This window comes from Taurulus bubalis (assembly GCF_910589615.1).
Source record: "Taurulus bubalis genome assembly, chromosome: 11".
Classification (NCBI taxonomy): Eukaryota; Metazoa; Chordata; class Actinopteri; order Perciformes; family Cottidae; genus Taurulus; species Taurulus bubalis.
In genome coordinates, this window is record NC_136599.1 from 10,141,364 (window position 1) to 10,155,371 (window position 14,008).

Here is a 14,008-nt window from a genome sequence, read left to right on the forward strand (position 1 = left end):
TGTGGGACTCGTAAGTAAACGTCGACCCACAACATTTTATGTACGCTGACTTGTATCTTCAACTTTTCATGCCGTTTTTATTCTTTTGTACTGATAAATTGAACCAGGAGAGTTTCATGCCGATCCAAGCCGGAGAAAAAGTAGAGTAACATCGTATACGGCAAAAATTAAGGGGACTTTCACTTCCGGAACAGTGCCCGAAATAACTCTTTTCAAATTATCAAAACGATAACAACTCATCATTAACTTAAATGTAGAATTATTGAAACAAATGAGCTGCGGCCGGTCTTTGGTTCAGAGCACCCCGTACCCTCAAAAACCCCCAAATAAAAAAGGACAAAGTTGGTCCCGAATACTCTGCTGAGGGCTTTATCGTGGTCTATTAATTGCTTCACAATAGTGCTACTGGATAATCATAATAATAATAATAATAATAATAATAATAATAAAGTGTGAGTGGCTAACCCTTCATTGGCAGTGATTTCTCAACTCTGCTGACTGATCAGCACCTGACGAAGCTCATCATCTGCAGGTGAAATCTGACATCATTAAAGGAGGTTAATACTGAGTTATTGTGTGATCCTGAGTGAGGAGCTGACTGCTTTGGTATCAAGTCAGCAGACTGTGCTGGGGAGATTAATTATTCTGATCTTTCTGATTGAGAGAAGAAGTTATTTCGGTGGTGAGAAAACAAGTGGAGGAAACAAGTTTGAAGCCCCCCCCGACTCGTCTCTATCAGTCAGTCATATATTTACTGGCACTCTGCTATATTGAGACAGATGAACTCCTGAATGCATCTCTTATACTGCTGATCAGTGGGGCTGCTGATTGGGTAATGACCTGGCTGTCCGAAAGGTCCCTCCGACTCCCGCATCTCTTCATTCATCCGAGCCAGACGCAGCCTTTAGGAAAGAAGGAAAGGGTGTTAAAAACTCATCAAAGATGGAGAATTAATTAAAAACCCTATGGAAAGTATGTATATAAAAGGAACATACAGTGTGACTATATCTGCATTTGCTTGCTGGACAGCTATACTCAAAGGGTCCTGGCCATCCTCATCCCCGTCGTTCTGTGTAGCTCCTCGTTTTAGGAACAAACACACCTGCCTGAAAATACCAGAGAAACACAGCAAACGCACATTTAATTAGATTGTCATTTTCAAAGCTCTGCACTTCATACATCTAGCTCACTGACAAAGAAGAGGCAGTTGCAGACAATGGGCCTCAAGCAAGAAGATTTTTATATTCTCATCCTAAATATCTCATACTTTTTTTCTGTGCGTTTTTCTCCAAGTTGAAGGCACAAAACTCTTAACTGCAAGAAACTGGTCGTGAATCATTACATTCCACGTGATGAATGTCAGCTGTTCATGAGGACGTGCGCGTTTATACCATTTGTTCATGAGCATAATCAATGCTCCCTAAACCTGCCATATAAGGCTGTCTGCACCGCTCTGTTGGTGAGCAAGTTTCAATCACAAACATGTTCCCAAACAGCAAAAAGAAGAATGAGTTTAGACAATATGAAAAATAAGCTATAGCACCAAAACTATAATGTGACAGACATAATGAGAGAATGATTTGACATGAAATTAAATGCTATAAAAATGAGATGGTCAAGTCGATATGAAAGTCACATTAGAGATATTAGACAAGATTATATTATAGCCGACAGAAGGTGATGTTACACCATCGGCTGCAACAGAGCTCGACCTTTATAAAAACACGGAGGTAACAACTGAACTATATAGGTTGCTGTCCTGAAAAATGCCTATAAATCATAAAATCCAAAATAAACTGATAAGCCATGATGATCAGCAAAACAGAACATTTATTTTAGATTAAGCTATTTTTGTATTATTTATCTTATTTGAGACATTTCAATTCCAAATTAATTTAGATTAAAGGCATATTTGTTATATATTGATATATGTTAGATAGTCATCTGCATGACAGGTCAGGACCACGTGTGGGTTTTGGTCATACGAAGAGAAGATTTTAAGTATGAGAACGTTGGTGAATGCCACAACAAAGCACGTTTTATGAAAATAGTAACTACTGTATTTGATGAGATGTGGTTTCAAATATTACAGCCCGCGGTAAAGATCTACTTTCTGCCCTCGTGACTCACCCCGTGTGTCCCAGATATGTGGCATGATGCAGGGGGCCCCTCCCTCTCGCATCCCTTTGGTTGACGTCAGCAGCGTTCTGGAGCAGAAACTCGCAGGCGATCAACGAACCCTGTAATAAAAAAACAACATGGCACTGTCAATGACATACTGCAATTGATTTTTGGCAGCAAAGAGTATTCAAAAATGGATGTTGTCACGTTCCCAGCTGCAGTTCACTTACAGTTGATTTAGTGAAACAATTAATCTATTGATTGAATCTACTTAGCCTTTAACTTGCCACGGAGCTTTGCTTGGATTATCTTTGCCGATATTATTTTGTCTATTTGAGTCCAAATCCTGTGGCGGATTTAGACTGACTCTCCAAACGTCAGCATGAACTAAATAACAGGAGCACTTTACATGTGTGTTTCATGTCGCTGTAACAGATGCAGAACCAATGATTTTCTGCTTGCTGCTCTGTCAGTTTTAAAAGTATTATTGGCCATAAAAAAGTAATTACACAAATGGAATAAAAGGTCAAATAAAATGTTGTTCAGTACAAAAACCTAAATATCTTTAGATAAAGAAGGAGATGTTAAAGTATCCTGACTTTTAGTCTCTAGTATAGGTCAAGTTCCAAAAAGTGTTTCAGTCCAAGCGGAGATAAACCTGATGACATCACTATGACATCATCAGGAACATTGTCACAGACTTGACAAAGATCCTCCCGACTTTAAACAACTGTTTCCACATGTTCAGAAGTTGCTCATAACTGCCCTCCATCTCCTCATGTCTTTTTATTGTGTTACTAAAACATTAAATGCGATGCACAAACTGGATGCTTCCCAAGTGACTCATTTCTGGCACCGCTCCCTCGACTGACTCACCCCGATCACGGCCTGTATGAGGGGCGTCTTTCCTTCGTCCTCATCGTTGACCAAATTGACATCTCCCCCGTGGGCTAGTGCTTCAGCCATAACAGGCAGGTTGCGGGCTTTCGAGGCCTTGCAGAGCAGTGCTCCGGGATGAAGGTCCCTTATGTCCTCCGGGTCCGATGTCTCCGGCTCGACTTCCAGCTCAGCTTCACCGCTCGAGTCCTCCGACACCTCGCACTCTGAGGGACAGCGTAAAGAGACGGAGAACTTGAGTCACGTGTCATTAATTTCCCACTGTGCTGTACGTAATACCCAAGGGACCATCTGTTACTCGGCCCTCAACTGGACTTACCCTCTGTGACGCTATCCACCACTGAACCAAACACCAGGATGTCCGTGCTTCCATCTGTGCTGCCTCCTAACCCACTGTCACTGCTGAGGCCTGCCGGACCGGGAGATGCCAGAGCATGGACACATTAGTTACCGCTGTCTCTTTCTGGCTGATCAATATTGTTCAAAAAAGGCACAGAATCATGCAAAACAGAGACTTGTTCCAAGCATCATACAGTCTATACTGGAAGTATAGAGTGTCTTGGAGTTGCCTGTGAACAGTAAATACATTGACAGTTTTTTTTGGGAGCAGTCAAAATAATGAGTCGCTTACTTCGAGGCCCAGATCCTGTATCAAAGTAGGAGAAGAGAGAGTCCAGCTCATCAGGACAAAACAGGGAGTCTCGTCTGAATTTAGCAGCAGCTGTGAGACAAACACAGAAAAGGTATTTGGTCTAATATATTGGAGCACAGTTGTTGGACCCTTATTTATACATAGCTCTAGTTTGTGCCTCTCATTTGACAACATTACATTCAAGTCACAGCATTAGACTTCCAATTTATCCTAAAAGAATCACTAATAATCTGAAAATCAGGCAATTTCATAACACTTACCCTGTTCTGAAGGTATGTCCACAAATAGTCATAGTCAACGTATAACAGCTTTAGAGTCAGTAAGTTACAACGAGTTGTTCAATTTTGGGAAAATTGGCTTAAAAGTATGCCAAATTAGCTTTTACAGTCCCTGTTTGTAACGTACTCATGCATGAACAGACATCTCAGATTGAATCATTTTGATACTGAACAAGACTTAACAACGTGATAATACAAAAGGGGGAGTTACAAGTATCGTCTTTTTCCTTTGATTTCTTTACAGATTGATGAGCGTTTATTCATGCTGGACTTCAGGGACAATGATGTTTATGTATCATGTCTATGTGTTCAGATTTGACCAAGATATGACTAAAAGGAGTATTATTATTATTATACAAAATGTGGCAAATAAGTATTTAATAGTCTCCCTAAATCACATTCAACTTACAGTTGAAACACTTCTGATCAATACCAATAAAGCTGACATTCAATTCTATAAATTTCATACAAATTGAGCAAGGAGATACAGCATTTCTGGCTAGAAAAATCCGGTGCTTGGGGCTTTGAGCAAGGCTTAGAGTTTAAACCCCTCGTAAATGAACCACACCACTAGACAGCTCCATCCTTGACAGACACAAAGATCCAGTAACGTACCTGAGGAGAGGGTGGACGGGGAGATGGTTCCAGGCTCTTGTCGGTACCTTCGACGTGTTTTAGGTACCATGGTGGCACTGTTGTGTCTCCGACACTTCTTTACGCTCCACCGCCGGCCCGACTTCCTCTCTCCATTGATGAGGATCTCTGTTGTTCCCAGCTTTTTCAAGAATTTCTTCTCCACGTACTTTGACTTGATCCAAGTCTCCTTTTCCTGCCTGCAATAGACCACAACACATATGAGGGACTTTTAATGCTTAAAAGTAATGTATTTTATTTTGCCATATTCATTGAATTCCTACCTCGAACTGGACGGTAATGGTTTCTTTAAACCTTGTTCTTGGTATGAGCCTTCATGGATGTGGTTAATGACGCTGTTTCCAAGCTCACACATTAACTACAAAGCAAAGACAAAGAGACATGACGTTAATGGTCTCCGCTACTGGACAGTTTGGGAAATATCCGTATTCACCTTTCTCTTTTTGCTGAGAATTAGATTTTTTTCTTCCAGTCTGTATGCTAAACTAAGCTAACTGGCTCCTGGCTGTAGCTTTATAATCAAATACGAGTCAAACTGTACCTTTACTAATTCTGGTTCCCATGAGTCCAGTGTGAGTGAGCGAACCTTCGAACAGTGAACTCCGAGACTCCTGCAACGACAACAAAAATAAAAATGTTCTATTGTCAAACAATTCCGATGTAAAAGGGAAATACTTAGTTAGTTAGATAGACAGATAGATAGATACTTTATTAATCCAGCAAGGGGAATTTGTTTTGCTCCAGCAGCATTTACTGCTACTTGTACTTTGTTGTAACTAAAGGCAACAGATGGCGGCCACCACAAAGAAAACAAGAGGAGTTTATATTCTATACAGGAGAGAAGAAGATTTATAATATACATTATGTCGTTGCATGGTGACCGGCTGCTCTGAATAGCTGCAAGGATCTAACATCATAAGAGGGAAATGAGCTCCTAATGTCATGCAAATGACCAAGTTCCACAGTGGCACACTAGAAAATAGCAAAACACTGATACTGTGTTTCTCCTCTTTGTTGCCCTGCATTGTAACACGATGTCTGAACTCACTGTGAGAGGATGAGCCCCGAAAGGGAACATGAATATTCAACAAGGGGCGACACACACAGGGATGAGGTTTGTGATTACATCAGCAGTGATAATTGCAACTTCAAAATAAGACACACAACTCTGGAGGGATATTTTTTTCCCATCCGGGAGCTTGAAAACAAATGAGTGTGACGTAATCGAACATGAGATCTGGTTCAGGAAGTTCACCAGGATCTGACTCTGAATTAAACTATTCAGTGGCTTGTTCACTGTGTGTGTGTATATCTCAGCTTTGCAGCTCGTCTTTATATTCTCACTTCACCTCCCTCAGTGAAAACTCTCAATCAAAGCCTGGTCCAATAAGCAGCGTTCCACACTTTAATCACTTTAACAGTGTGTGTGTGTGCGTGTGTGTGTGTGTGTGTGCGTGGCAGAACGTGCTTGGAGACTTTAACTGCACAATGAAAGGCCAATGTAACAGACAGTTGGCACCACTTCCTGTCTTCAGTGCCAGTAGCCAAACAGAAACATTGGCAGATTCTGATATTTTATTTAAAAGTCCATGCACACGCAGTTCTTTGCTTATTTAATTTTTTTACGTTAATGTTTGACCTTTACTTTATGGTTTATGGAAATAACAGAGATCCAATACTTGCATTTAAAAAAAAAGGGAAAAACCATATCAGACACAAATAATAATTGAATAATTCAATGTTGAGCATTTTAATTTGTGTTAAAACTTGTCTGGAGGGGATCTTTAAGTAAAAGTACAATCTGACCTCTGCATTTAACCCATCATGGGCATTAGGATCAGTGCTCTAAGGGAAATGATTGCAACCACTATTCATAATTTCTTTAAATCGCAACTATAGTTTATTTCAACCTTTTTCTGATAGAAATCAACTTGTTTTAAGAACTCTTAAAAATCTTAAAAGAAGACAGAATATATAATCGCAGATATCAAACCCAATTGCAGAAAATTCACGAAACCAGCTCACTTAGATTAAAAACAGTCCGATATTTCATCGCTACAATCGCAAAATTAAGGACTCAAATTTACTCAAGTTAAGTTAATCATAGACTCATTTGGAAAAGTCCAGATTGCTCTAAAATTTCTTTCTTTTTACAGTAATTTGAAAGATACAAATGCTTTTTCGAGACTCTACCTGTGGATGCCAGAGCACTCGATACACAGCAGGATGCCCAGGTTGATTGAGGCCCAGCGAGGGTCGGCTTGGCCACAGTCGCAGCACTGCTCGTTCCCCGGCAGACACTGGATCCGCTGCAGGATGGTCTCCCCTCGCACGCTGCGCTCCCGCGGCTCGCTGGCCGAATCGATACTGCTGGTGGACGGAGAGGCCGTTCTGTCCAGGTGCTAAAAATGAACACACATCATAATACATGCATGAGGATCACAAAAATGTGTTCAGGTAACAGTACGGAATTTCACACTATCAAAATAATCCATCACAAAAAGAAGTCTTTTTAATTAATCTTAATTCATGAAAACGTTTTTAAAAGTTTTTTGTATGGCTTTTAAGAGGTTTAAAAGTTAAACAAATAAGATATGACGTGTCAAATAGTCAGCTTTCAACATGTTGATAGCCAGATATTATTTTTACAGTTGGACAGAGCCAGGCTAGCGGTTTCCCAGTGTTTCCAGTATTTATTCTAAGGTCAGCTAAACTAACCACCATCTGCTCGTTGTAGCTTCATATTTAACGTCTTTTAAATTTGAATCTTCTCTTCTAACTCTCTGCAGAGAGCCGATAAGTGTCTTTCCCTCAATGTCCAACTGTTTCTTTAGTGTTATAGTACCGCAAGTCTTGGTGGAGCTACTTTTTGCTGCTTTTTGTAACAGTTATTTTGAATTCTAACAATGCAGCATTTTTTTTATATTCATTATTTTAGGTGTAAAGGTTGCAAAATCCCTGTCAAGTAAATCTAGGATAACATGGAAACACTCAAATAAAGTACAAGTACCTCATAGTTATACTTGAGTACGGTACTTACGGTAATTGTACTTAACTTTCCACCACTGCAACAATGCAATAAAATGTAATAAACTAGCTTTAAAACACATTTGTACAGGCTTTATGACCCAGACCTGTGCCGTACCTCTATATAGTATGTGTCTGGGCTTTCTCTGTAGGCCGACGCAATGCTAGCTTGAACTGCCTGAATCCACGACAGTCTCAGCTTCTCAGACTCAGCCTGAAGCATGCAGCTCCTGTAAAACAGACAAATCAAAGTAGGGTTATAAATTATAATGTACCATCTGTAGAGATCTGCATAATCTAATGTGAAATGCAAACAATGTATGTGAAAAGTAAAGTTCCTTCTGCATAATTATACATTTTACATATATTCAGATATATTGTTAATCTTTTTTAGGGCAATAAAACAACCACAACAATAATTAACCGTATAGAACTATGCTTTGGGATTTACCCAAGTACAAATAAAGAATTAAAAGAAGATATGAGTATACAAACATACTTGCAGCTCTGTGAGCTTTACTTGTACCCAGCGTACCTTTGAACTGAATTCTAACATTAGCATGCTATCACACTCAAGATGTCAATGTTAACACTGCTGGTGTTGGCAGGTTTAATAGCGGCCACGTTCACCATCTTAGTTTAGTGTGTTGGCATTACGGCGGTGCCAAATGTACTTTGGATCACACAATTCGTGAAACAGTCCTACGCAGCCACTACTGGAATCTTATCCTACAATTAGTATAGGACGAATAAAATACAGATGCTCAGATGTTCGAATGTTGATTTAGAATTTGAATGTCAAATTATGAATGACTGGCCGTGCTCGTCGGCACAGCCAGAGTTAGTTAAATTTGCTAATCAGCAGTAAATACAAAGTAGAGATTCTGATGGAAATGTGAAACCTAAATATTATACCATTTAAAACTTGGACGTGATGATGGTTTTAGATGGAAAGTGAAGGGATCAATGCAGATATTAGAAAGCCACCCTCTGAGGAACATGCATTTCTGAACTAAAGGTCATGCTACTCCATTCAATAGATAAGTCTTACTTGGAGGGGGACACGACCTCGAAGCAGAACCTCCTCTCTATGTCCTCACACGGTTTAACAGAGCACAGACGCAGGTCTTCCACCACCACCGTTAGGGAATCCTGCGAAAACACAAACAACTTATCTTTTCTCTTTCTTATAAAAAAAGAAAAAGAACCTAAACATGACACAAACATAAAACTCCATAAGACTTTCTTTCCTGGCAATTGAAAGCCTCAGAGTGCGTGACCATTAGACATTTACACACGGTGTCAACCAAGCAGCACTGTATGCTCCACATTAAGCACTCCGATATCAGCAGAAATGTCTCGACTCACAAACACGGCATCGGGTGAGTGCTGATGAAATTCAGAGAAGATCCCCGTAACGTTAAAAATCATTCAAGCCATCCTTCCATTAAATTTGCACTTAACCTCTTAGAGCCCACTTTAACCCGGGGGAAGCTGACAGCTCCAAGATATATGGACTTGCCTTGAGCTTCTTCTGATAGACCAGCTGACTATTCTGTATGGAAAACCACCGTCTGGAGAGAGAGAGAGAGGGGGGTTGGGGAGAGATAAATAAGTTATCATAAAATGGATATCATCCCAATCTGTAAGGGAGCAAAGGTGAATCACAAGCATCACTAACGGGAGGAACCTGCCACAGAGGGACAGAAATAAGCTGTCAGTGAATAAGAAACTGAGGGAAATGCCTATACATTATTATATTACATTGCATGATATGACTCTGATCAATAATAGAATAATATTACAATATTGTGGAAATACTGTAAAATGTAAAATTCGATATAATGGCATTCTCTTCCATTTCTATTATATTTCATATAATTATTACTGTATAGGAGAGGCCATGGAGGTCAGTGAGTCAGCTGTGGGCTACAACTTGAGGCAAATATATTGTTCCTATTTTTGTTTACATTTTAGCAAATTGTCACAAAGTAGTCGCTATTGTTTGCATCGTTCTCATGGATTTACAGTTAACGATCACTGGATTACTTTGATACTCAAAAAATATGCATATTATGTCTTTGCGTTCAGATTTCACCGACTTATGACTCGAAAACGATTGCCTTTTTTGACGCAGTTACACAAATCATCGACCAAATTTCTTTAAATTTCAGCTTTTTATTCATTTCATTCAATAAAGTATTAGTACAATACTAATTATTTTTAAGTTAAGTTTTTTATTTTTTTATTAAAATGTAACTTAATAAAACTAGTGTTCTCCATCATTTCCTTATCCATAATAGAGTGATTACATTGCAATATATTGAGATGTATTTTTACCTGTTCCAGGTCTTGAAGGCATTGCTGGCCCTCTTGAACAAGTAGCCCTCCATCACCACACCGTTAGGAGAATCCACATTGAACTCCACCTTGGAGTCGTCATATGAAAAGTCCTGAAAGAGAAGAGAAAGAGAGACATAAGACCTCTAAATGAACCCTGGCTATCATAGACAAGCTTGACATGCCATCTTATTGTTGGCAGGACGCTATTCAAACCTATTAATTGTCAAACAGGACACAAACCCTTTTTCTGTGCTGATGCGGTTGCATGGGTGCTGTTCCTGGAATACCAGTAGCAGTTAATGCGAGTGTACTGTACATACAGTCCATTAACCAACCGATTCATGCACTGTGCGATCATGTAGAAACGTCACGTGTTAGTCCATGTAAGCAGAGGAGTTGCATGTCATTTTTCTGCATGGCACACTGTGGTATTTCGTAACTCAACAGATGCTAGTGTGACACATTTTATTACATAAACAGAGTATGATTCATGGGAAATTAGCCTCCAACCTTTTCTTGACTTACAACATGACATGTAGCACTTCAATGCATGCTAACAGAAAGTGGTACACATTTATTAGAGCAGAGTCGTTTCTAAATTGAATGTTTTTGTGAAGCACAAAAAACAGCAGTGTTTAATGTCTAGAAAGGGAAGTATGACACAGTTTGTACTGAGACTAGTAATTAGCTACATTTGAGAGGTAATATAATATGAAGTAGGGACAGAACATTAAGTTATCTGAAGTTGTATTTAAACATCACATGCATGCAGCCCTGAGAAAATCTGTCTTCTCTGCAGAGTCAATTTAGACTGCACAAATGCAGAGATATATCAGATGAGAATATATGAAACGTGTCTACTGGAGTGACCCAAATAAAAACTGAATTTCATTTACCCTACTGTTTCATAACAGGGTGTGTGTGAGCGCAGAATGACAGAACGACTCGCTGCTTTTTACTTGTTTAAATTCCGGCACACACGAGATACAATGTTTTCGTTGTGTTCCTTCATCAGTTCCAAGTTTGTAAAAAACAATTAAAAAGGAGAACTAAATCTTAAAACACAACTTCAATAATGCATAAAAACATTCTTAAAATGAGTCAAACAATACGTCAAAAACCACTGAATACAAATGAAAGGAAATACAAAGATGCAGTATCTTACAGAGATTTCTTTAAACTATAAGATTGGAAGGGGAAAAAAAAGAGTCCAAATATAAAAATCAAGCTGTGAATATCTTCATAACCTTTACACAAAATTATTCATACATCTATTTATAATGAAAAGAACAATAAATCAATTTCTGTTACGGAATTATGAAGAAAATAGTCTAATACTGCACAAACTATGTAGGAATTCAACCTTTTTGTCCACATGACTGCATTTTCCTCTGCACCCATCCACCAGTGTGCATTAGATAATACTTATTTAAAATGTACACATGCGTCATTGAGCATTGCACCTGGGACCTCCAAACAGTTTCACATTTTAATGAGAGAGGCTGTGCTGAGGGAAAGTTGTGGTAAAAAGCAAATACAGTAGTACAACTACTCGCTGTTACAGCAGTACAGCCACAGAGATTACAAAACTTGGCATGCCAACAATTAATCACAAAGATAATAACACAGAGAATAAAGTTGAATATTATATAAACAGACAATGTAATGCAAACCAACCCACCAAACTGTGGTCCCACCGGCAAAAGATCTTCATTTGGAAACGTTTAGTGCGCTCCAACAACATTGAAAAGCAACCCAAAAATTCGGGAAAAAACAATATACAGTATATTTAAAAATAGGCTCCTTCACTCTCTCACTGCGGAGGTTAACGCATCGTGATGTCGCTGTAATTCCAACACTGACATGTGTGCCCTCCACTCCAGCCACCTGCCTGCCGCCCTGTGAGCTTCGAGGATTAGGACAAATTACCATACAGCTGCCAATGTGTCCGTGGCCGGGCGCTGAGGAAGAATAGCGGACTACACTGCATGTTACTGGAGCTGCTCTCGACCCCAAACACAAGCAGGCTGCTTTGACACTGTGTCTGGGTCCGCTTCACTTTTACAACTCCCTAAACACACCTCCCCCGCTAAAGAAGGAGGGAGCTTCAGTCCCCTGTTGACCCAGAGGGAATCTATCTGGCAGGCTGCTCAGATCACCAAGCGAACACCACTCAGGGCTCGATGTGCCGTCTCCTCTCTACTCACAGCTGCAACTCTGGTTTAAAATCTGTCGGTAGTCAATGCCGCTTACCTTCAACTGTCAGATTCCTCTCTTCTTTGAATACAACATCACAAGCATGCGAGGCAACACTGAGACAAGATGTGCACTGGGGTGGTACACTGCAATCTCTCAAGCCCACGACAAAGACTATCTATTTTTAACGATGCAACGTCACACAGACAGAAAATGAACATCTGTGAATTATTGAGCGAGCTGGGAAACAGCGACTTCCAAATGTAAGCAAATTGTTGTGTGTGGAGCAGCAGAAACGCTGGATGACGCAGACAACATGTCCCGATGCTTAAGCCACCTGCTGTGCACTACTTAGGTCGACCTACAGGCTATTGCTGCAGAGCGCCAACGCCAAATGGTGAGCCCAGTTGGGAGCCCAGTTGGGAGCACTGATCACTCAGATTGCTACGATGCGTCTGTTTATCGTCTGTAGGATCCTTCTGTGTATCACAACCAGCTCTCTCTCTCCAAGCTTTCCTCCATTAAAGACTGGCTTTGCACCTTCTTGCCGAACATACAGCACTTGCCTGCCATTCAACTAATCTTCAACAGACCTGGTTGACATTGCGATATAATTACAAAAGCCCCAAAAAGTATTTTCCAGTACTAGACATTGAACATAAGGGGCAACAAACAGCCCAAACTGTGGTGATCAGAGAGCTTCAAGTTAATGCTTTTCCTCCTATACTCCTTGAGCACGCCAGCATCCAGGCTAATTTATAGAGCTAGAGTGAAGGTATTGATCTCATAAGACATGACATACTAGCAGGAAAAAGGCTTAATATGCTCCGAAGTTAGGAAAAGGTTTGTCAAGGGGAAAAACTGGCATAGCCATTTTCACAGGTGTCACTTGACCGCTCACCTCAAGATATGTAAATCAAAAAGGTTCTATGGGTTCCCACAAGTCTCCCCTTTACAGACATACAGACAATAATAACATAATCTAAGGGAAACTTTCCAACCACAAACTGGAGACCTGTGGCAGAAGTGCTCGCCACCAAAATTACTGAAAAATGTTACTCTTGCAGAAATCTCCGAATATTGTCATATATGTGTTTATCAAGTGGTAATTTTATTTTAGCACCAAATCTGTATAACAAATATACTAATACCAAAATGATTGAACAATTTATGAGATAAAATTAGCATGGGAATGGCCATGACATACCATATGCTCATAGCCTTTTTTCATTATTGTTTGTTCCTGATTTATGACGAGAACGACTTGCTCAAATTAATCTTCAGCTTTCACATCATGTATATCACTTCTATGTGGCATCTACTGTTGACCTGCTACCTCCCTCAAAAGGGGTAAAAGATGGAGATGGAGTTGAAGAGATCTAACAACAGTACTTGGGAGGAAAAGTCAAATATCAATGGCTACTCGAGCACGATTGTAATAAAACTTTGATTTTAACACAGCTCATCTAATGAAGGCCCAGGGCGGAAACTTCACATGTTCATGAATACATGTGTTACTTGTCTGCATAGCAAGTGTTGGACATTTTTGTTCACTCCTGAAGAATGAGAATATCTCAAGCAACTTCTGGTGAAGCTTGTTGTTTCTCTGACGAGTACTGTGATATCATTGTCTTAGAGCTGCAACAATTAATCAAAAAAATAGTTAAAAAAATAATCAGTAATCAAGTAATTCCTGTAGTTATTTTTTTAAGCAAAAATGCCAAACATTTACGGGTTCCAGCTTCACAAATTTGGGGATTTATACTTTTGATTGTCTTTTGATATGATATTAAACTAAATCTAGTAACTTGAATACATCTCTTTGGGCTACTGGATATTA

At 39.7% G+C, this 14,008-nt stretch overlaps 1 protein-coding gene across 1 annotated transcript in view; it reads right to left on the bottom strand.

Annotated features, from left to right (window-relative positions):
* The window catches only part of LOC306743186 (arf-GAP with coiled-coil, ANK repeat and PH domain-containing protein 3-like), a 63,398-nt gene that overhangs the window by 4,414 nt on the left and 44,976 nt on the right, over positions 1–14,008 (bottom strand). The window contains exons 10-23 of the mRNA XM_079225677.1: positions 9,970–10,082; positions 9,152–9,203; positions 8,681–8,781; positions 7,748–7,859; positions 6,796–7,004; positions 5,144–5,213; positions 4,866–4,960; positions 4,564–4,781; positions 3,650–3,739; positions 3,338–3,427; positions 2,998–3,224; positions 2,131–2,240; positions 996–1,106; positions 841–902 (exon numbers count right to left, since the gene is read on the bottom strand). Coding sequence (XP_079081803.1) covers positions 841–902; positions 996–1,106; positions 2,131–2,240; positions 2,998–3,224; positions 3,338–3,427; positions 3,650–3,739; positions 4,564–4,781; positions 4,866–4,960; positions 5,144–5,213; positions 6,796–7,004; positions 7,748–7,859; positions 8,681–8,781; positions 9,152–9,203; positions 9,970–10,082 — 1,660 coding nt within the window. The remainder of the gene's footprint in view (positions 1–840; positions 903–995; positions 1,107–2,130; positions 2,241–2,997; positions 3,225–3,337; positions 3,428–3,649; positions 3,740–4,563; positions 4,782–4,865; positions 4,961–5,143; positions 5,214–6,795; positions 7,005–7,747; positions 7,860–8,680; positions 8,782–9,151; positions 9,204–9,969; positions 10,083–14,008) is intronic.